The sequence below is a fragment of the Rhagoletis pomonella genome, unplaced genomic scaffold (genome assembly GCF_013731165.1).
Source record: "Rhagoletis pomonella isolate Grant_MI unplaced genomic scaffold, Rhpom_1.0 Rhpom_scaffold_00003, whole genome shotgun sequence".
Classification (NCBI taxonomy): Eukaryota; Metazoa; Arthropoda; class Insecta; order Diptera; family Tephritidae; genus Rhagoletis; species Rhagoletis pomonella.
In genome coordinates this window covers 67477462-67499689 of record NW_023458557.1, presented here as the reverse complement: position 1 = coordinate 67499689, position 22228 = coordinate 67477462, and the positions used below count along the sequence as shown (strand labels likewise).

At 40.2% G+C, this 22228-nt stretch overlaps 1 protein-coding gene across 2 annotated transcripts; it reads right to left on the bottom strand.

Annotated features, from left to right (window-relative positions):
- Window positions 1-8766: 8766 nt before the first annotated feature.
- Window positions 8767-9594, bottom strand: LOC118736638. 2 transcript variants are annotated; one of them, XM_036466684.1, is made up of 2 exons: window positions 9348-9594; window positions 8767-9294 (listed from the first exon to the last, which is right to left on the bottom strand). In XM_036466684.1, the coding sequence occupies exons 1-2, from the start codon at window positions 9511-9513 to the stop codon at window positions 8807-8809; spliced, it is 654 nt and encodes a 217-aa protein (XP_036322577.1). In that variant the 5' UTR covers window positions 9514-9594; the 3' UTR covers window positions 8767-8806. The 2 variants fall into 2 exon arrangements, with proteins under 2 accessions (XP_036322577.1, XP_036322578.1); XM_036466685.1 differs by having other exon boundaries at window positions 9399-9577.
- Between the last annotated feature and the right edge of the window lie 12634 nt (window positions 9595-22228).

The window sequence follows — 22228 nt, the reverse complement described above, 5'->3', positions numbered from 1 at the left end:
CGTTATTGCTATACGTACCTCGTCATTGTTAGCCGGTGGAACGTCGACTCCGTCATCATCGACTGCGGGCTCGAGTTCTTCTTCTCCACAACTTTCCGTGCTGCTACTATTTAGTGGGGCGGAAAATTGTTTCCTCCATAATTTGAGTACGCTCTAGACATCAGTTACTAGGTCGCCATTATAGTTCTTACAGGAGTGCGCCTCGGTCTTTAAACCTTCCGTAAGTCGCCTAACCCTCTGGTAAAATTTTCGGGCATTCCTCCTGTCGGCCAGCATTTCAAGCTCTTCGCACTCACGTATTTCGGCCTCTCTCTTCTTGTTGCGGCAAATACGTCTCGCTTCCCTCTTCAGATCCCTATAGCGGTCCCACAAGCGCGCGTTGCGCCCGATCGCAACGTGGCCCTGTAGGCGGCATCTTTTCTCTCTGGAGCTTCCTGACACTCCAAATCGTACCACTACCCGGCGAAGTCGATCAGCCTCAATCCGTTGTCGGACGTTTCGTCGTGGAGGCTGAATTTTCCGACGGTGGTTCCAAAGATCCCTTCCTTGCCAACCCTGGCATTGAAGTCGCCAAGCACGATTTTGATATCATGACGGGGGCAGCGCTCGTACGTGCCTTCCAGGCGCTCATAGAAGAGATCCTTGGATGCCTCATCCTTCTCTTCCATCGGGGCATGGGCGCAGATGACCGATATGTTGAAGAATCTCGCTTTGATGCGGATTGTGGCTAGACGCTCGTCCACCGGGGTGAACAACAGTACTCGGCGACGGAGTCTCTCTCCCACCACAAATCCAACTCCGAATTTGCGCTCCTGTACATGGCAGCTGTAGTAGACGTCGCAAGGCCCCAGACATTGTTTGCCTTGCTCCGTCCAACGCATTTCTTGGATGGCGGTGATGTCAGCTTTTGCCCTTACGAGGACATCAACCAGCCGGGCAGAGGCACCTTCCTTGCATGCCCTCAAATCGTAGTCCTTTAAACGTTTGCCGTGGTCGTCATCATAAGGGGGGGTCTCATCCGAGGCTTTGCCTTGCTTCTTCACTGGAAGTGTTTTTTACGTGGCGGGTCCCAAACCCAGCGCACAACCCATTGTTGGGACGGGGGTGGTTTCGCAACCAAATACACGTTTATATAGCGAGCCGCTTGCTCCAAGCAGACACCCGCTTGCAGCCGCACCTACTGGTGAACAGACGCTGCAGACTTCAGTGAGCCTTTAAACCGAATAAGTCAGAGTGGCCCCACCGAAGCTCCCTCTCTTTCTGCCGTGACCCAAGGCACCACTCGGATTGGTTACCGCATCTCGCACATGCGTTGGTCACGTTGCCCAGAGTGCGCGAACGAGGACGCAAGAGTCGGGATTGAGTATAGCCATGCAACTGTAACTGGATACCCAGCGTAATGACTATACCCCATTGCACTCCATATTTTTATCCACTGCTTTATATAAGCGAGCAAAAAAGATTATTTGTTGCCCCTTATCGAGAAACTTGGGTCCGGTTTAGTTAATGTACAACGATTTTCCGTTGTTGTGTCCAAACGCATAACCCGAATCCAAAAACTTTGACATACACGTGTAATCAAAGGATTCACATTTTATTTAAGATAAATGTTTCAAATTTCCTACCACTAGCTTATTAATAAACTCGGTTTGCACTATGCACTTTTCTGCAAATTTCGACGTGGGTTCTTCGCAAAAATACTGTGGACGTCGTAGCCGGAGTGATATGCACAAGAACCCGAGTTTTCGTAATTCGTAATTCGTAGCTACGCTACGAAAAACGAAAAATCCACATGCTGCAACCCTTGTGGAAACATGTGCAGCATTGCCAGCTATCAGTTGTTTTTCGAAGATAGCTGAATGAAGGAAAACAAAGTGGAAAGGAATAAAATGTGAATCCTTTGATTACACGTGTATGTTAAAGTTTTTGGATTCGGGTTATGCGTTTGGACACAACAACGGAAAATCGTTGTACATTAACTAAACCGGATCCAAGTTTCTCGATAAGGGACAACAAATATTCTTTTTTGCTCGCTTATATAAAGCAGGGGATAAAAATATTATATGCGAAAGGCAAATTTATCTGTTTAAATGAACACCACCAATATTTATTGCAAACACACATCGATTTACATCTTTTATTTCGCCTCCGACACAGAATTGTTTTCGTACAAAATTACGCAAAAAAGCTTCCTCGTTCGTTTTTAGGCATGCCATTGTTACGAATTTCGAAAATTCGAAAATACGATTCGGATTGCAGCATACTATTTCTACGATTCGTAGCAAAATCCGAATACGAAAGAGTTGCAGAATAGAGGTGAGAGAGTGCTGATAGCCTTTCGGATCGCATTTGCTTTTCGAATCGCATTAGAGAGTAACCCGCCAGCTTTTTTGTGTTTACATGTCGCCTGCATTTACTTGGTGCTTTTAAAAAATAGTGAGTGGCCTGTTGATGCATTTTCAATCTTTATAGCTTAAAATCAAATTTGTGAAACCAAAATTCAATTTCCAAGTATGTATTTGCATTTAAGTGACAAAATCAAAAACATGAATCAGCTCTTTCAAATGCTGGGCACGAAATGTGGTTTTTTGCGTTCCCGTACTTCTGGACTATGTTCCATTTTTCAGAGCAAACTTTTCGCTTATTTTCTAAATACCGGATCCGGTGGGGATTGTTATGGTCTGATTATGGCAACTTAACGTAACTTACGGTTCTCTCTTAAAAATTCTACTAAATGGGTGTTGCTTATAAATGAACAGCCGAAACTTAACGTAACTTAATGACACGTAGATATATGTTTCATTTTGATTCTCTAAGTTCTACGTTCCGTTAAGTTAAGTTGCCATAATCAGGCTTTTAGGGAAGGAACCTAATAACACAACTCATCGCCTGGGTAAAAGATCGACGTAAGCGCCATTTTGACGATTTTTAGTTCTAGATGCAGTTATATATTTTGAAATAAGGTCTTTCGATTGGTGTTATCAGTTTTTAGATATCTCCTTTAGTTTCCGAGATATTGACTACAATTTTTTTGATAATTTAGTAAAAATTTAGTTAGTGATGCAACCATATCAAACTAATCAATATTTTAAAAATGGCGTTGTCCATTTTTGGATATCTTCTTTAGTTTCCGAGATATTGAGTAAAAAGTGTCGTTAATTTGGTAGAAATTTTGATCACATTTTGTCGTATTTCATACAAAGTGGCTGCCAAATTGTGGACAAATGACGTTTACGACAAAATTTAACTAAATAAAATCCTTCATAAACTCAAAACTAATTAACAATAAACATTAAAAATTAAATAATTTAAGAATTTTGTGAACTAGTAACATTTTCAGAGACTTCAATCGCGATTTCCCTCAACCTGCCGAAATTAACGTACGACAATGTCGTTGTTGTTGTAGCGGCTACAAAAACCCCGCTCAGATCGGTTGATATCTCAGTCGTTGTCGTCAAGATCCACTAACGGCTGCCCTAGGAAGCGTGCAGCCTCTATCGGTCGGTCCACAAGGACAAAGCCGTTAGGGTTGTTGGGTTTTCCGGGCATGCGAAGAGATGTCTCGAGTCATGTGGGGTCTCTCCGCATGCCGGACACTCATTTGACACATCCTCATTCAATCTACTTAGGTAGGAGTTTAACCTGCTGCAGTAGCCAGAGCGAAGTTGGGCTATTGTCGTTCGTGTCTCCCGAGGCAGATGAAGCTCCGTCTCGTCTATGTCCGGTGGTGGTGTGCCTAGAACGGCATTCACAGGTCTAGAGTATACATAACTCGAGACTGACTCCCTGACTGAATGCCGTTAAGGGCCAGTCGGTAAGCTGTCGGGTCCAGAGGTTGCTTGATGAACCTCTGGACTTCACCCGTCAGTTCATATAGATGCCTCCTGACATGCCTAGGCGAGGGCTCCTCTGCAAGCAGCTGTCTGTTTGGGTGGCCACTTCTGTGGCTTCCGGTCTGAAACTGCTTGCAGAGCATTATGTTGTGCCTCCTTTATGGGGAGCTTTTGTGCCTCGTTGTGGAGGTGATTTTCGGGCGACATCAGGAGGCATCCTGTCCTGGCGGTTGCGTGCGCAGAGAAGGAGAGCAGGCTGTAGAATGTTACTCCGAGTATTTTGGGATTATTCACCGTCGGAATTGGTGTGTCATCGACGTGAATTCCCAGCGGTAGCCTGACCTCCTTCGTCCAGGTTGTGAACAGGGTCGCAGAGGATTTGGTAGGGGAGAGGGCTAGACACTTTGCAGTGAAGAAGCGAGAAAGTTCGGAGAGATACCCGTTTACTTTCGAACACAGGTCATCAATTCCATTCCCAGTCGCCATGACCGAACAACCGTCGGCGTAAGAGACAATCGAGACTCCCTCTGGTGGTTGAGGGAGCTTTGAAATGTAAAAGGTAAACAGTAGCGGGGAAAGGACACCACCCTGTGGAACCCCCTGTTATATTTTTCTAAGTTTACTCGATTTGTCTCTAAACATTACCGGCGAGTGTCGACCACTCAGATAATTTGCCGACCACAGTTTGAGCCTCTGTGGGAGAGAGGAAGCCTCTATATCCTCAAGTAGCGTAGAATGGCAGACGGTGTCAAACGCCTTTGACAAGTCCAACGCTACTAGAATCGTTCTCTCACAGGGACGGTTTCGGCTAAGGCCACGAGTTATTTGAGTGTTTATGGCGTTAAGTGCTGTTGTTGTACTGTGCACTTTACGGAAACCATGCTGATGCTTCGCTGGGGTCAAGTGGTTTGTGAAATACGGGAGCATCAAGGCCTCGAGTGTCTTCGCTACCGGGGAAAGGAGTGTTATCGGCCGATAAGAATCTTCTTTGTTGGCAGGTTTCCCCGGATTGAGCAGTGGGACCACTCTCCCCACCTTCCAGATGTCTGGGATGATAAGAGTGGCCATAGACAAATTGAGGACCTCCGTTAGGTACGCTACCCCCGCTGGACCGAATTTTTTCAGCATCAGCATGCATATTCCGTCGGGACCCATGGCTTTGGAGGCTTTCGCCTTCCCGATGGCCACCTGAACTTCACCGCAAGTGAAAGCAAGGGGGGCACAGGTTGTTGGCAGTTTGTGCAGCCTTCTGGTCACTCGACGCTTCGCTTTGTCCACCGAAGGATGCAGTATCAACTACCGGCTAAAATAGCTCGCGCATCGCTCCGGGTCCGACGAAGCATGGTCGCCGAAGGAAATTTCGACTCTGTCGTCGTGCTTCGTCGGATTGGACAGTGACCTCACGGTTGACCAAAGCTTACTCACACCAGAGGTGAAGTTAGAGGTCTTCAGATGCTCTTCCCACTTCTTCCGCTTATGTACGTTTACTAGTTGCCGAATCTCCGCGTTGAGATCCCTGATACGGGGATCTCCGGGATCGGCCTGACGAAGGCTATCAAGCTCATCGGCTAGAACAGGCGCTTCGGCAGGGAAATTTGGACGTGGGTCCGTAATACATCCTGCCGGTACGAAGCGAGCTGCAGCAGCGGTGACAGCCCTGCGGAACTTACGTTCACCAAGGTGGACGTCGGTTGGTGTGGGGAGAGCAGCGAAGGTGTTTTCAGTAAAATCCGCGAAGCCTTTCCAATCAGCTTTAGAAAAGTTGATATAGGTCCAGTGTTCCGCGGAAGAAAAGTCGGTTGATTTATCGATCGAGATGACTATGGGCAGATGGTCTGATGCTAAAGTCAGCATAGGTCGCCCAGATATGCTGTTTATCAGACCAGCGCTGACTATTGTTATGTCTGGCGAGCTGCAGCAGCTGCCCATAATCCTGGTGGGTGCGTCGTCGTTAATTGTGCAGAATGTCGAATCGTCTATCTGCTCAGCTAAGTCAGTTCCCCTACGATCGTTTAACAGGTTGAGTGCCAAAGATCGTGGTGCGCATTAAAGTCGCCTACTACCGTACGGTTTTAACCTCTGAGGAGCGCACCTATGTCAGGGTGATATCCTGCGCGGGCAGCGGGTGACAGGGGGTATATAAACGTTAAATATTTCGAGCTCATCATCGCCTGACCGGATAGCAATGCCCTGACATTCTAGGGTGATATCCCTGCGGTCGATGTCTGCTTCGATAAGACGATACTGTACGGTGTGGTGCGTGATGAACGCTAAGCCGCCACCATTATCTCGCTCGCGATCTCGACGGTGCACGTTGCACCCGGCACAATTCAACAGTGTTGAATTGCTGTGCAATTTCGTCTCTTGGACCGCAGCTATCAATATGCCTTCCCATGAAGACCAAGAATACAATATTGCGCCGATCAGAGAGGATTTTTGAGAATAACTTTTGTGTGACGTCACACTGGTGCAATTGCGAGAGAGAAATGCCAAAACGTGAGCAAGAATGGAAGAAGAAGAAAAAATGTTCCAAGTAAAACGTAAACAAGTTGCACCAGTGTGACGTCATGCAAACAACGATTCTGTCAAATTCGTTAAGAGAGGAATAGCGGTCCGAGATTGGCGCAACCTTTGTATTCTCTCAATCGTGCATGAAGACGGTTATCTCCTCGATCTTGCTCTGAAGCCCGTTACAGTTAAATTGAAGGAGCTTCATGTGGTGATGCGGGGTGTGAGGGATGTGTGTGGTCGTGACGCCGTTGGCTGTGTGCGCTGCTGAGGTGGTTGCCGCCCTGTGGTGGTGGCGAGAGGCATCGCAGTTGAGGTCTGCGACCGAGCAGCGCAACACGGGCCCTCGAAGTTCCTCGTCCAATCTCGCGTGGTGCACACACCTGAGCATGCCCTAAAGTGGCACCAGCCAAGGCAGGTGTTGCACTTGACTGATGTCACATTACGGAATATCCTGGTCTGACATACCGTGCAGATTGTAGGAGGAACCAGGAGTTGTTGGCGGCGGCGTGTGGGTAGTGGTGCGGCTATATGTGTTCTGTGGTCTGTCGTGGCTGTGGTATGGTCTGTGGTGTTATTCAGCCTCATTGCGAGAGTCGTGCCGAATGCAAGTCGTTTTCCGAGAGTCGAATCGTATCGAAAATTTTGCGTCATTGTCTAAAATTTCTACTCGACTAGTGTATTAAAACGGAAGAACTTGGCAGCACTGCATAGTTTTCGACAATTTTCGTCGTTTACTTATTTCAGCACGACAGTAGACAATGCTAATGTTGTCAAGTCGTACAATTCAGCCTAATTTACGACTTACGCAATGAGGCTGAATATGTTGTTGTGCTGTGGTGACTGTGTGAGGCTGCTCAGGTGGACTGAGGTTAGCCGTGGAGGCTGCTCTGTTTGAGCAGCAGGGGGCCACATACGACGTGGTCTACTGCCGATGTGTCCGTAGTCCTGAGCAGGCTCTGAGGTGACTCCACCCCTCGCAGGCATTACACTTGACTGAGGTGGAGTTGTGGTGTAGTCGTCTCTGGCATACACAGCAGGAGTAGATTTCTGGCCCTGGGTTTGAATCGATGCCAGCCCTGAGTAGAAGAATACGTAGCGAATGTAGCCCTATGGACGAGCAACTTCTGAGATACTTCGCCGACCTAAACGGGGATAGATCAGCGACGAACTGTGCAAACTGACACATAAGATGTGTTGCCATACTGTACAAAACAATTTAATAGAAACAATTCTACGTAGTGAGGGTTATAATCCCTAAGTGCGCCCGAAGGCCGCCTACGCATAAAGGTGTTCTATGCAAATGGTGTTCAGCCCCTTTTCTTTGGCAACACAGAAAGGAGAATTCTACGTAGTGAGAGTTATAATCCCTAAGCGCGGCCGAAGGCCGCCTACGCAGAAAGTGGTTCTATGCAAAAGGTGTGCAGCCCCCCTTCTTCGGCAACACAGAAAGGTGAGTTCTACGTAGGGAGGGTTATAATCCCTAAGTGCGGCCGAAGGCCGCCTACGCATAAAGGGGTTATCTGCAAAAGGTATTCAGCCCCTATTCTTTTGCAACACAGAGAGGAGAATTCTACGTAGTGAGGGTTACAATCCCTAAGTGCGGCCGAAGGCCGCCTACGCAGAAAGTTGTTCTCTTCAAAAGGTTTGCAGCCCCCCTTCTTTGGCAACACAGAAAGGAGAACTCCTCTTAGTGAGGGTTATAATCCCTAAGTGCGACCGAAGGCCGCCTGCGCAGAAAGGTGTTCAGCCCCTCTTCTTCGGCTACACAGAAAGGAGAATTCTACTAAGGGCCTGTGTGAATCGGTAACTAAGTTCTATTGGGAAAGCTGTTGAATAATATTTTTACTATGGTGAGACAGTTTTGCCAATCTGCTGTGTGAAATTAAATATTTTTTGACAGCAGTAAATTTTTGATAATCGCAGATTTATGCGGAAAAAATATTACAAATTGGAGTGAAATTAATATTTTAAGAAAACATCTATCATCGTTGATTGCAATTCATCAATTTAAGCTTTTATTCAACGAAAAATTACACACATCAACAATCTTTGCGATTGTCAAAATTTTCTATGCATTTGTCAAAAATTTCATAGCCACTGAAATTTTATTCACCTCATAGTTGTGAAAAATTCACTCGCCGCGAACTTTTTACCGATTCACACACGCTCTAAGTGAAAGTTCCGAATTAAAAACCCGCTTTTATTATTCAAAATTTTAGTGTGGCAGACCCAGTTTGATGTTATTTTGCTATCTTACTTATCGTTTATACGAAAACTTTAACAAATTATGTAAAAACTATAGGGTTTCCAGAAAAAAGGGGGTTATTTTTGAAATCAGGGAGTCCTATTCTACCCCTCCTCATCGCAACTTTTTCTAGAATTTGCCCTCCGACTACTAAAATTTTCCCAATAAAATAAGTAATTTGTTTTAAATTTTTATAAAGGTTTATAAACTTTGCCATTTATTTAATATCGGCTAAACGGACAAATTGATTGCCAAAGCAGGTAGCTATGCAAAAATAAAATATGAAGATTGATAAATCTGTCACAATATTTTGTATTTTACCCGCCATACTTAACGCGTGAACAATTTCCTGAGATCTTATCCCAAAAAGTACCAACATATGAATCATCGGATTTTGCTGCCTTTGTTGGAAAATTGTGAGATCACATATAATCACCAACGTCACCGGTATAATCACGTAAAACGTCCTTTCCTCATTTACATTTAGAATTAAGGACGCAATGTAAGCGATTGTCACTGCTAATACGACGTGCAATTTATACTTTATAAACGGCTTTTCTTTTTCATGAAGATCCGAGTGATTTATGGTATCATCAAACCCCCTGAATGTGGTTTCAAACTGGCGAAATGGCATTTGTAAATGCTCCGGAATATCTGGTTCAACTTCAGGATCGGAATATTCACAAGTTTCCTGTGTTAGGAAATCTTAAATGAAAAACAATTAAAATAGAACCCGCATAAACTAAATATGAACCTACTCGAACGTTCATTTATCAATTCGGTATCACCGCCACCAGATTGCTTCATACTTAGCTTCTCCAACCTGCTCTTGGCATTTTCAAGGATTTTTCTCCTTCGAGCTTCTCGTCTTGTCTTTATTTTCTCATTCAATTCTTCTACTTCAGGTGACTCTTGCAGCTCCATTATTTTCCAAATTTTTTATAAATAGAAGATAAATCGTTTTGTAGTGAAGAACACAAAAGGTAAATACGACTCTTTACTCGATACTCTCTTGATATCGAAACCTAAGGGCCCGTCACACGGTCCGTAATTTTCACGATATTTGGATCGCGTTCGATATTGATGGATTGATGGATCGCGCACGAATGCTACATGTTCAATATTTATCGCGTCAGTATTTGCATAATTTTTACGCTGTACGCTTATTAAGGCAAGAAAATATGGAACAAGTAAAGAATACCCACCGTTTCGCTAGAAAAAAAAACCAAAAATAGGAGTCGATAGAGCTTTTTGAGCAGATTATAACGGTAAACCTTATGGGAGGTGGTCACCTGGAACGACTTCCTGTAAAAACCTGCAAATCGTGAAGCATCTGGAACGCAACTATTGAGTAACCGGCCCTTAGTTGAATAGTCGGTAAAAGTGCACTTTAGCTTACAGGGCCAAAAATGGACGAAAAATTTCGAAAGTGGTATCAATCGACGCGTTTTAACGCCAATAATAATAATCCGACGGCGGTGATTAACTTTTTAATTAATTAAATAGTTAGAGGGAACTTTCCAATACGGGCGTTCATTAAAGGGGCGGTGGGCGAGGGGGGAGTGGGCGCGGCACCTCCAGCCTAACTTTTTGGAAAGGACATGAACCGCCATTGACAAAAATGCAACCCCAACCAACTAGGCCCCCTATGGGTCCCTAGGGACCCCTAAGAAAAATGGCCAAAAATTTAAATTTTTACTTGCGTCCACAGTATTTTTGCACAGAACTCCTTCGGCCGCGCGATTATAACCCTCACTAATTAGAATTATCCTTTCTGTGTTGCCGAAGAACAGGGGCTGAAAACCGTTTGCCATCCACAGTATTCCTGAACAAAACTGCAGCAGCTATAATTGCATGAAATTTAAAAAGAAAAGTGTAATAATTCAATACCCTCCCCCAAAATAAAACGCTACCGCTTAGGACCGGTTACTCAATGTCTGGTAAACACTAATCTGCGTTTAAACATCGTTATCGACGTCTTCGACTCCATGCATATAACAGGGAGTCGGTAACGTCGATAACGATGTTTAACCGCAGATTAGTGTTAACCAGACATTGAGTAACCGGCCCTTAGAGTGGAAAACAGCCATGCTGAAAAAACTACTATTTATTGTCTACAAGTAAAGAAGCTTCAAACAATTTCAACCTCATAATCATCCACGATTTCACTAGTATGAGGATTTAGAGGGTTGTAGAGAGCTCCCATACCAAGAAATGTTTTTAAGAGATCCATGTTGCCATGCTTATAATGCCTCATAACCATAAACTTTGTTAAATATCCTCGAAAAACGTTTTGTTGCGGTGATGTTGCGGCATGGAGTATTTAGCATGTCGCCAAAGACCCTCATTCGTATTGTTATGCTTTGTGTTTCAAGATCTTTAAAATTAACCGAATGATTTACTCTGAAGTGTACAAAACCCTCATTTTGCAAACAATCGTAGGCCCGTTCAAATTTATTACTTTATTGTATATATAATTAAATATAATACAAGCTTACCTTCCAGAAATCCGAAACAATCGTCGTATTTGGCAGAATCCATTCCTCTGTTATGCTCAACAACGTTTCTTTATCCCTTGTCTCCACGCGGACAAGAAAACACTTGTTTGTAGCCCTCTCCACACCTCCAAACATCCACTGCCCTTTAAACGCATGACCTCGATGGTACTTTCAGCGTCCAAATTTGTTTTCGTCAATTTCGACTGTAGCTCCCGCACCTGCAATTTTTCCCATGCTTCACCACCATAGCATCGTACACTACTTCCCTACAAAAATTACACCAGTCAACTGCAGTAGGCCTAGTTATATTAGGTTCATTCCTTATCTTTTTGGACTAAAATCTGAAAAGTGTCAAAATGCCAGAGCGTAAGCAAAATGCGCTCACTAAAAGAGAATAACAGGAAAAGTAAAGGAACGCAAAAAACCAAATTTTTAGTCCAAAGAATGGCAACAACAAAACTAACGTCAAAGAGGAACAGAAATGTATGTACAAAACACATTCACACAAGCACAAGCACAATAAACACTTGCTATATCAATTATTTTTTGCCTTCTTCCAATTTCAATTCATTTCTTTTACTTTTTAGATTATTCTCACTTTTAGTGTATCCTTTAATTTCCGTTAATTTAAATTCAGTTGAGTTTGACACTTTTCAGGATTTTGCCAGAAAAAATTCTTCTGACTAAATCTGACTACTTCGGACTGATGAGAGTCACTCTCACTGACTGTTGCTCTCTCATTTTTGCTGTCATTTTCGAGTTAAGGAACGCTTTTTGGACTAAATCTGACTACTTCGGACTTTTTCTGACTATTTCTGGGAGATAAGGAACGCTCCTATTAAGTTCGTCCATCATAAAATCTTGCGTAACGTTTTTTTTTTAACGCAAATGATATAAGCTTGACAATGGCAAGCTTGGATTTTTCAAAAAATGTATTTTTCCGCAAGGAATCCTGTACATTACAGGTGCGCGTACGGTATCCGATTTTGCTTATTTTCCGGCATCGGTAAAAATATATATATCTTTTTTTTAGCACAAATCAAACGTTACCTCCACATGTAACCATCAATGGACCAATGGCAATCTACCAATATCAATGGATGCCCTGATCACACAAGTAGTGCCCTTCCATTGGAATCAAACCCCACTCCTGGAGTTGACGCAAGACTTCTGCATTTATTTTGCAGTCGTCTTCACTTCCAAAAAACGTATATAGTTTAAACAGATTAAACTCACATACACATTTTTAAATCACTTATTTGCACAAAGAAAACACGCGGACTCTTAGCTGTTGCATTAACGAATAATTTGATTCATATACGCACATTAAACGGTAAATACAGTTACCTAATCGTTATTTAAAACTACTACACTCAAAGTACCAAATCAAACAAAAAAATACTTTAGCTGATTTAAATATAATAATAATGCTGTTTGGATAAATTAAGGTATACAATAATCATTTGGCGCACCAAAATGCCGCATTTTTTTGCAAAAATATTCCAGCATTAATGTGATTTCGCACAAATCACAGAGAATTCGTTAAAATAAATTATAAAGTCAAGAATGATAGAATACGAGATTGCAAAAATCGAGCTGAGAGCAACTAGGTGCGACGTCACATTATTTTGAGAATAATGAGAGTGTAAAGAATAATTTTGAAGAAGCAGAGGAAGAAGCGAACGAGTGGTGCGAAATAGTGATGTAAAACTAGGTCGATCTCGTATCGATTATTCTGAATATCGATATTTCATGGTGCTATAATCGATTTTTTTAATCGATATTCCCAGGTCGATATGTCGAAGACATCGATACTTTACCCGCAATATCGATATTTAAGTTGAAATTTATTTTTCATCTACAAAAAAGTGTATGGGAAAATACTAAATTAGGTTTAACCCATGATTCAATAATACAAGATTGGATAAATATTGACATTTGTGTCAATCGACTGCCTTGTAAGGTTGCATTTGAGAAGGAGGAGAAAGCGGGTAATGGGCTGTTTTTGCTTACGCGTAAATGTACATTTAGCGCATTTAGCTCTAAATGCTACTCCAAATGTACATTTATCCATACAAAATTCGTCATCTAAATGCAACTAAATGCAACTCAATCTTTGCATTTAGAATCTAAATGCTAAAAGCATCTCTGTGATCTTCCAAAATTTCCACGATTCGAACATGGTTTAATGAGAAAAAGTGGCAACATTGCTTTTTCGAGTATACAACCGCTAGCTGCGTTTCAGTGATCGCCGATCGAGATTTCATTTATTATTTTACATTATTTGGATAAAGAAAAGTTACGCAAATTCAACATCGATATGATGCTGATAGAAATCTGGATTAATTTGTGATCAACTCTGGTTGTTTTGTTTCCTAATTAGGTGTGGAAAATATAATTGGCAGCACCGACAAATGAATATATACACAAACAAATGTTCGGTTATGGTTAAAACAATTCAGGTTTTTGTATTGAATTTTCGGTTTAGAATTTATTTTTCCTTTTCAGTAGGGGTTTTTGCACATTATCTTTTCCGTGAGAATTTATCGTAATGGATACGGATCTGAATAAGCGACTGGAACACGGCTGTTTGTCAAAAGCATACGATTTCGAACTCGCGTAAATGTACATTTGCTAAATGCGATAGCATGAACGCTCTTCGAAAACATATGTTCGAAAGTGCTAAATGTTGCATTTTAAATGCAGCAAAAACGCTGCATAACCATTTTATCCCCTTTTGTGAAAATGTAGTAGGAAAAGTAGTCTGGTAGTGCTAAAATGCGTTTTTTGTATATTATATTGAATTAAAATATTAAAGCACATTCCATTGATCTACACAATAGACAATGAATTAACTTTTTTATGGTGTATTAAACATGCTTATATAGATATTAAAAATGAAATAAATGAAGAATGAGAGAATTTTATTCACATAAAATTCTGACCAAAGAAAAATGTTATCGACAAATATTCCCAAATATTTAACACAAACCAAATATTCAAAACAAACCATGGTTTCATTAAAACTCCAGTATATATTAAATAAAATTAATGGAATTCAAACAAATCCTTTATTCAAAGGGACTGTATTGCACACCAAAAGAGTCACAACTCCAAATTTGGCATTTTTGAGATTATGCGCTAAAAATGTACACAGAGCTTTTATTTACCTTTCAGCAAAAGCTGGATCAAATTCTTGTTATAATTTGTAAAAAAAAAACCTAAGGTAAAGTCGCCCTAGCCCATATGATTATCATGTGCTAACAAATATGTAGTTTTTCGCATTTTCTAACAAACGTATGATTTGAGTTGTGACTTTTGAAGACGGTGTGCGATATGAAGAAATATACAGCTAGTAAAGATGCAATTGATACAATGTATATAAATTAATTCTTTTAAAAAATTTTCTATATTTGTTGCATTTAAAAATTACATGTTCAATATCTTAAATTGAATTACATTTGGTGGACGGACACACAAAGTGATCCTGACCTGCACAAGAAAAAAGCTTTATTGATATTTACACTTTCACTTTTATGGGTTGGTATATTTACTTGGAAGTATGTAACGGCTATGCAGCTGTAATTCCCAGTGGACTGCACCAGCCAAACATAGACGGACACACAGAGATCCTAGCATGCAAAACTTATTGGTAACGGCTGCACTTGCTGTAAAACGCAGGTTTTTGAATAACTCCGATACTCTGCAAAGAAATATGTAAATTGTTATTTTAATTCAAAATAGCTCTATTATTTTTGATTTTTTGGCATACTTACTTGAATTTGCGCAATAAGAAAATCAATTTCCTCGAAACAATCGATGAAACTGTAGGCAGTGTTGCCTGTTGAACTTTTTATACGAAGACAATATTTCTCCTTATCTTTTAGTAGTAGTTTCTATAAATCAAAAGAGAAAGCAACACAGGCTAAGGCAGAATGCGGGAGCGAGACAACTGCCAGGTTATCCAACCTTGTGTTATTGAATCATGGGTTTAACCAGCAGGTTGTGTGATTTATGTAGCTCTTAAGTTTGACAAACCGCTTCCATGGTGTATACGGTTCTTAACTCGTTGCCACCGTTAGATTTATAGGGCTTTCGCACAAGGCAAATTTTCAGGCAACTTTTGCGTTCAACTCACGCAGGGTTGCACGAAAAAAGAATTGAATGGCTGAATAAAGTAGTCATATGATACCTCAAACAAAAGAAAATCAAATACAAATTTCAGAAAATATATTTATGGACAATGTTAAAAATGCGTTTTTTGAAAAAAATTCATAAAAACCATTTTTTTGCGTATATTTTTATTAAACCTCTTTTTTCCACAAAATTTCTTATACAAATTCATCAAACGAAAGATGTTTAAAATACCTTTCGAACGCGGTGTCGTAATATTTTTTGTGTTTTATGTGTTAGCAACTTTTGTAAAGCGTTGTAATTTCTTTTAGCGAGTATTGTAAAGTGTTGTTATTGCATTAGCGAGTATTGCAGTGAATAAAGGTGGCGCCGTCAGTGGTACCGCTACTTTGGTTTTGCCGATTTTGACAGTTGTGTTAAGTGGTAAATAAATCTTTGTTTATAAATCAGAGAAGTCAAAGATAAATTTGAATTGTAAATGAAAAATCAGTTTAAATTGAGTAAATTTGCAATTTGTGAGTAATTTTTGAGTTCAAGACTGCGTAAAACCAATAAAATGGAGGTGCCGTGTGTTAAATTGCGATAGTCGTCAAGATGCAAGTGTTGCGCTGCGACGAATCGCTGCATTTTGTGTACATAGGGCAGCGTTACCAGGTTGATGTTTTTAACGTCATTTGGACGTTTTTTGTATCCTGTTGACGTTTGGACGTTTCTTGCGTAAAAAATGACGTTTTTTAACTTCGCAGTAATTTTTCTCTGTTACTAAATCTTGTAAGTAGAACTGGTTTTGAATTATTTCCCTAATAAATCTTTATAAGCTTTTTTCAGCAGCTGCTTCAAAAAATATTTTTTCTTTGGACACAGTTGACTAAACCCTTATTTAACCGCATAAAGAAAATTACACAATTAGTCGCATGGGGCCCCTTATTTAAAATGTAATGAACGTAAAAAGGCTGAAATATTGCTATGTTCCTTCTTAACAGAACGTAACTTAGCGTTTTCGACAACAGACCACTTAACCAAATGTTTACAAGAAAAATATATATATATATATTAAAAATCAACGCGATTCCTTAGCAACATAAAACTTGCACATTATTCACAATTCAATGGGCTATCAACCTGCATACTCAAAAAAATTCTACAAAATCGGAATAAAAAGTTGAAAATCTAGCTGATATTTTGAAGATTTTTTATAATTTTTGCACAAAGTTTCAAATGTGGATTTATATTTGGTTTGTTATATAATGAGCTAAGCTTTTATGGAAAAATAATAAACATTATATAAATAAAAAATAAACAGCCAAAATTGATGACTGAGCTGATCACAAGTGTATGTATAAAATGATTTTTACATTTACGATCTCAAACCAGTGTAGAAAGAATTTTAAATAAGACAGAGCAAATGAGATATTAATATACCTTACGTACATATGTACCTTTGTATACAATAAAAGTTTAATAAGAACAATTCTTTGTTCATACATTTGAAAAGGACGTTTTTGGGTAGGAAATGACGTTTTTTTAGACCGAGAGGGATGTTTTCTCATGCCGAAGACCTGGCAATACTGACATAGGGTACGGCAAAGCCGTTCCCGAAATGTGTCTTTATTATTAAAGAATGGACACGAAAAATTTTGGTGAAAATTGGCCGAAAATCATTATAACAACTTATTGCACAACCTACGAAAAGAGTTTTCTGCTTTATCATCTTCCTTATTAAGCCTACTATATTAAACAAAAAAAACTTATTTCAATTATCTTCATTATAAACAAAATGGCGCAATTTACATTTGAGCGCTCTCATTAGGACATGCACATCCGTTATTGTGGCGGTATCTGCTTCTCTCTGCCAACTAATTTTGAAATTCTGATAATTTTTGATGTCTTCTTTCCTTTTTATCTATTTTCTTTCAATGCCAAAGGGGCTATAATGGCACAATGTTAAAGGGGGGCAGAACAGAACTGAGCCTTTTGGTGCTTTATGAACGACAGCAAACGATATTGCAAACACTCCTTCATACAAACTTCTTGATCTATGGAGCCCGTGGTCATGATTTTTTGCTCTCGTGCCACACGGGCAGATGGCTTGTAGCACCAAGTATTTATTAGGGCAAAAAAAAATAACAAAAAACAAGGAACTTGGCCAGTATTTTTAGCTTGAAGGTATCTTGGACTCCATTTGTCTTCGTTGCATTATAAAACTCAGCGCCCCGAATCTGCTTAAAGGCAGCTTCGAGGTATGTTTCCTCGTTCACACATACCTTTTCATGCTTTTTGCACAAAATTTTCTCCGAAAGCTCACACTTCGCCGCACATATTTTGAGGAGTACGTACAAGTTACAAAAAGTAGATACGCGAAATTAACAACGACAACATACCCTATGAATGTGTCTACCTACTTTTTATTTAGTTAGTTTTACGCAAGTGATGAGCAAAAACAATTGACTAGTTTTTCTTCGTGTCCATTCTTTATATTAACAGCATTTCATCACAATGATTTCGCTTCTGCTCCAAGCAGCCTCCTTTAAGCTTGATATACAGTTTAATACGAGCGTGAGCGTAAACTTTCACAAATGCAAAGAATTCCATTTGTATTCTTATGGACGCTCACACACATCTGTCAAAACTTGTCGTTCACATGCGAATGCTTTGCACATAGTTGAGTGTGAGCTCGAGAAAAGGCATACTATGCATTTTAAGTTAGTTTTTATTTGATAATTCTGAAAGATATTTTAATTCTCTATCCTTTGATGTATCAACTATTGCAAAAAGTTAAGTAATAACGAAGATATTGGTCAAAATATAAAGCTCACGCTCGCATTGAACTGTATATCAGGCTTTAGCAAGTTAACTAATCAATCCCGCTGAGATGCTGCTACAGCAGCCTAATTGCAAAACAATGGAGTGCACTAAAACGATCATTATTCTCTAATAGGTTAGGTGAAAATGCAATATTTTCGCATTTAGCAAAATTAAAACACGTTTTTCGCTGTAAAGTGAACTGTTTTGACAGTTTCAACAAAGAACGTAGATAACAAGATGGGACAACTCGTTATAATTGTAGCGAAAGAGCGCAACAGGGGCGTGCCTTCTCTTTTGCCCTAGTGCGTGTTTTGATTGGATGTTCTTGTTATCTACGTTCTTGGGTGTAATGTGCATTTATATATATGAAAGTATGTGACAGAGGAACATTTTCATTTAAGAAATTTAAAAAAAAAAACTTATAAACAATGATATTGTTTATATTTTTTTGTTATATAGCATTAACACATCATTAAGTTAAACTTTTGGCAAATAAAATTAACCTTTTGACAAATAAATTTAATTTTTTGGCAAATAAAATTAATCTTTTTGTCGATATCTTTTATCTTTTGGCAAATAAATTTGACCTTTTGGCGAATAGAATTAGTCTTTTGGCAAACAAATTCAATATTTTGGCAAATATATTTAACCTTTTGCACAGCAACAGCAGTGTTTTAGTGTATTTGTTACTTTTCCAAACACTGTTTAGTACTACAGTAGAGTTTAATTTTATTTGCCAAAAGATTCAATTTATTTGCCAAAAGATTAGTTTTATTTGCACAAAGGTTAAATTTATTTGCCAAAAGATAAAATTTATTTGCTAAAAGATTAAATTTATTTGCCAAAACATTAGTTCTATTTATCAAAAGTTTAACTCAATGTGTCAATGCTATACATGTTTTAGAGGATACCTCCCTCCTGAATATCCTGACCAAGTTTCCTTTGTTAATTCCACCTGGGTTTCTTAAACACAGAGTGCGGCTGACTACTAAAGCCCGCCCCACAAATGTCAACGGCCAGGTCGGCGCAATCTTGTATTCTTGTGTTTTAAAAAGTAAAAAATTTACTAAAAAACTGCTGTTGCTGTGCTAGGACAGCATTTTCTTTACTTTTGACGCTTAGCTTTACTGCGCCAATATCAAGTGTTAACCTGCAGGATAGCTGAAAAGTGTTTTTTTGTTTTTCTGTTCTGTTGATTTCACCGCTCACTTCGAAAATGTTTTCTTTTTGGAAATTTCAAGACATAAATACATTTTTTTGTACCTGCATTTGAAAATATATTAAGGGAGATTTGTAGCATTTTAGATGTTTTTTATCCCATTTGGCCATAATGCGTGGTTTGGTTGAAATAAAGTGTGCCGGATAGTTTGACGAATTTGAAATTATGCTGTGACAGAACTGTTTGAAAGTGAGCAGTCAAATCAACAGAACGGAAAAACCAAAAAACACTTTTCAGCTATCCTGCAGGTAAACTCTTGATATTGGCGCAGTTAAGCTATGCGTCAGAAGAAAAATATGCTTTCCTAGCACGGCAGTTTTTTTAGTGTATTTTTTACTTTATCAAACACTGTTTTTAGTACTAATTTAATTTATTTGCTAAAAGATTAAATTTTTTTCCCAAAGGTTAATTTTATTTGCAAAAGTTAAATTTATTTCCCAAAAGATTAAATTTATTTGCGAAAAGATTAATTTTATTTGCCAAAAGATTAATTTTATTTGCCAAAGTTTAACTTAATATGTCAATGCTATACATGTTTTAGGGCCGTTTGCACCATGTCTAGTTAATTCTAACTCCCAGTTAAACATCTTTATCGACGTTATCGACACTCATCATATAACATGTGATCGATAAAGCAGTTAACGTGCTTAACTGAAGGATGTACCTCCAGTTAGCGTTAACTAGACATGGTGCAAACGGCCCTTAGAGGATACCTCCCTTAAGCTTTATTTGTTAATTCCACCTGGTTTTCTTAAACAAAAAGTGCGGCTGACTACTAAAGCCCACCCCACAAATGTCAACGGCCAGGACGGCGCAATCTTGTATTCTATCATTCTTGCGCAACACTAATTATCTAACCTTTACAGGTCTATTCTGCGCTGGAAATAAAATGTTTGTAACCGGTAAATAAAGTTCCTGTCAATTTTTAAACCCTTTTCGCATTCTGTATACTCTTGTAACCGGTAAATTTTGATACCATCTCATAAGCTGGTAACAAATTATTGCCCCGTGAAATATGCAATGCCAAGATTTGCACAATTCTTCATAGCTGAATTGCTGAATATTTTAACTGCATTACCAACGTACCTAGAATCGCGGTGACAAGAACTGGTAACATTTTTTGGTAATACAATTTTCCGGTTACAAAATCTTCGGTAACGTCCAGAATAGACCTGTTAATTATTGAATCATCATTGCCGAATTTTGGCTATGTGCCAACGCCAAAGTTATATGTGAACGGGCCTTAATGTAAACGCAGGTTAAGCGATTCGTTTACTGCCCGTCTTCACGTGCTGGTAAATCTCGCTTGCGTGACGACGCATGCGAGAAACCGCACGTGTAGACCGCAAAAAGTAGTGAATGTAGCCCTATGGACGGACAACTTCTGAGATACTTCGCCGACCTAAACGGGGTTAGACAGCTGCTTGCAGAGGAGCCCTCGCCTAGGCACGTCAGGAGGCATCTATATGAACTGACGGACGAAGTCCAGAGGTTCATTAAGCAACCTCTGGACCCGACAGCTTACAGACAGGCCCTGAACGGCATTCACAGGGACTCAGTCTCGAGTTATGTAGACTCTAGACCTGTGAATGCCGTTCTAGGCATACCACCCCCGGGCATAGACGAGACGGAGCTTCATCTGCCTCGGGAGACACGCACAACACTCGCACAACTTCGCTCCGGCTACTGCAGCAGGTTGAACTCCTACTTGAGTAGATTGAATGAGGATGTGCCGAATGAGTGTCCGGCATGCGGAGAGACCCCACATGACTCGAAACATCTCTTCGCATGCCCGGAAAACCCGACAACCCTAACGGCCTTGTCCCTGTAGACAAACCCCACAGAAGCTGCACGCTTCCTAGGGTTGCCGTTAGTGGAACTTGACGACAACGACTGAGATACCAACCGTCCTGGGCGGGGTTGCTGTAGCCGCTACAACAACAACAACAACCGCAAAAAGTACGAAGCATGCTTTTTCTCGCATACCGAGCGGTATGCGAGCTCTCGCTTGCTTTCAACTGTCATTTTTCTTGTTTGACAGCTATGTTCTCATTTCGCAGAATTCTTCAGAGTAGCAACATCGTTCATTTTGGAGGCAAATACAAATTTAGAGGCAGCCATTTTGCATTTGAAAATAGTATACATCACTTTATGCAGATTTTCTAATTTTCTCAAACTTTTTAAGACCCGTCCACATGGAACTTTGGCGTTGCGTTGGCGTTGGCGTCGCTTCAACAGCTGACTATGAATACATGAATTCAAATGCAGCCGTCCACATAGCCAAAACTCGACAACGCTCACGCCAACACAAAGCAAAAAGATGGCCAACTCTCAACTTTTCGCGTGCGTCACTCGTCAGCGGTTGCAAATAAATAGAATTATGTGAAATATTTTTCCTTTTTAATCAAGTGCGGGCAAGAAATATCGGCCCGTAGTCATAGTCAAAATAAAGTCGACTTTAAAGTTAGTTGCAGCTTTTTGACATAATTTTCAATGGGATATCTGTCATAAAAGCTGCAACTAACTTTAAAGTCGACTTTATTTTGACTATGACTACGGGCCATCGTTTTTAATGCAATTATTGATATGAAATATTAATTTATCTGTCGTTAGTATGTTAATTTAGTGGCCTAAGTATTCGCTTTCAAGCGTTCATTGTAGCAAGCATACTTTTAACGTGCGTTTTGTCAAACCAACGCCAACGCCAAAGCCAACGAAAGTTCTATGTGGACGGGCCTTAAGAGCCTGCAAGGCTTGAACCTTCTTGTTTGGCGACATTTTACAAATGAAAAAGTATGCTGTCAAATGCCCAGTCAACAAAACTGTATCTCGCTTGCGAGAGAAAAAAGCAGAATGCAAGCGAGATTTTCAAGCTTGTGACGACGGCCGGTTAGTCGCTGTCGTAGGATAGGTCGGTTAATTGTCATCCTGTTATTAATTTCTATTTCCGATAACCACATGAGCGCGCTGTTGTTTCTTCTCA

What these genes read in the sequence shown, in the direction of transcription:
- LOC118736638 (XM_036466684.1), bottom strand. Translation starts at nt 9,513, where the DNA reads ATGGAGCTGCAAGAGTCACCTGAAGTAGAAGAATTGAATGAGAAAATA. An exon ending in ATTGATAAATGAACGTTCGA is followed by an intron (nt 9,295 to 9,347) that starts GTAGGTTCATAT and finishes TTTTCATTTAAG; the next exon opens with ATTTCCTAACACAGGAAACT.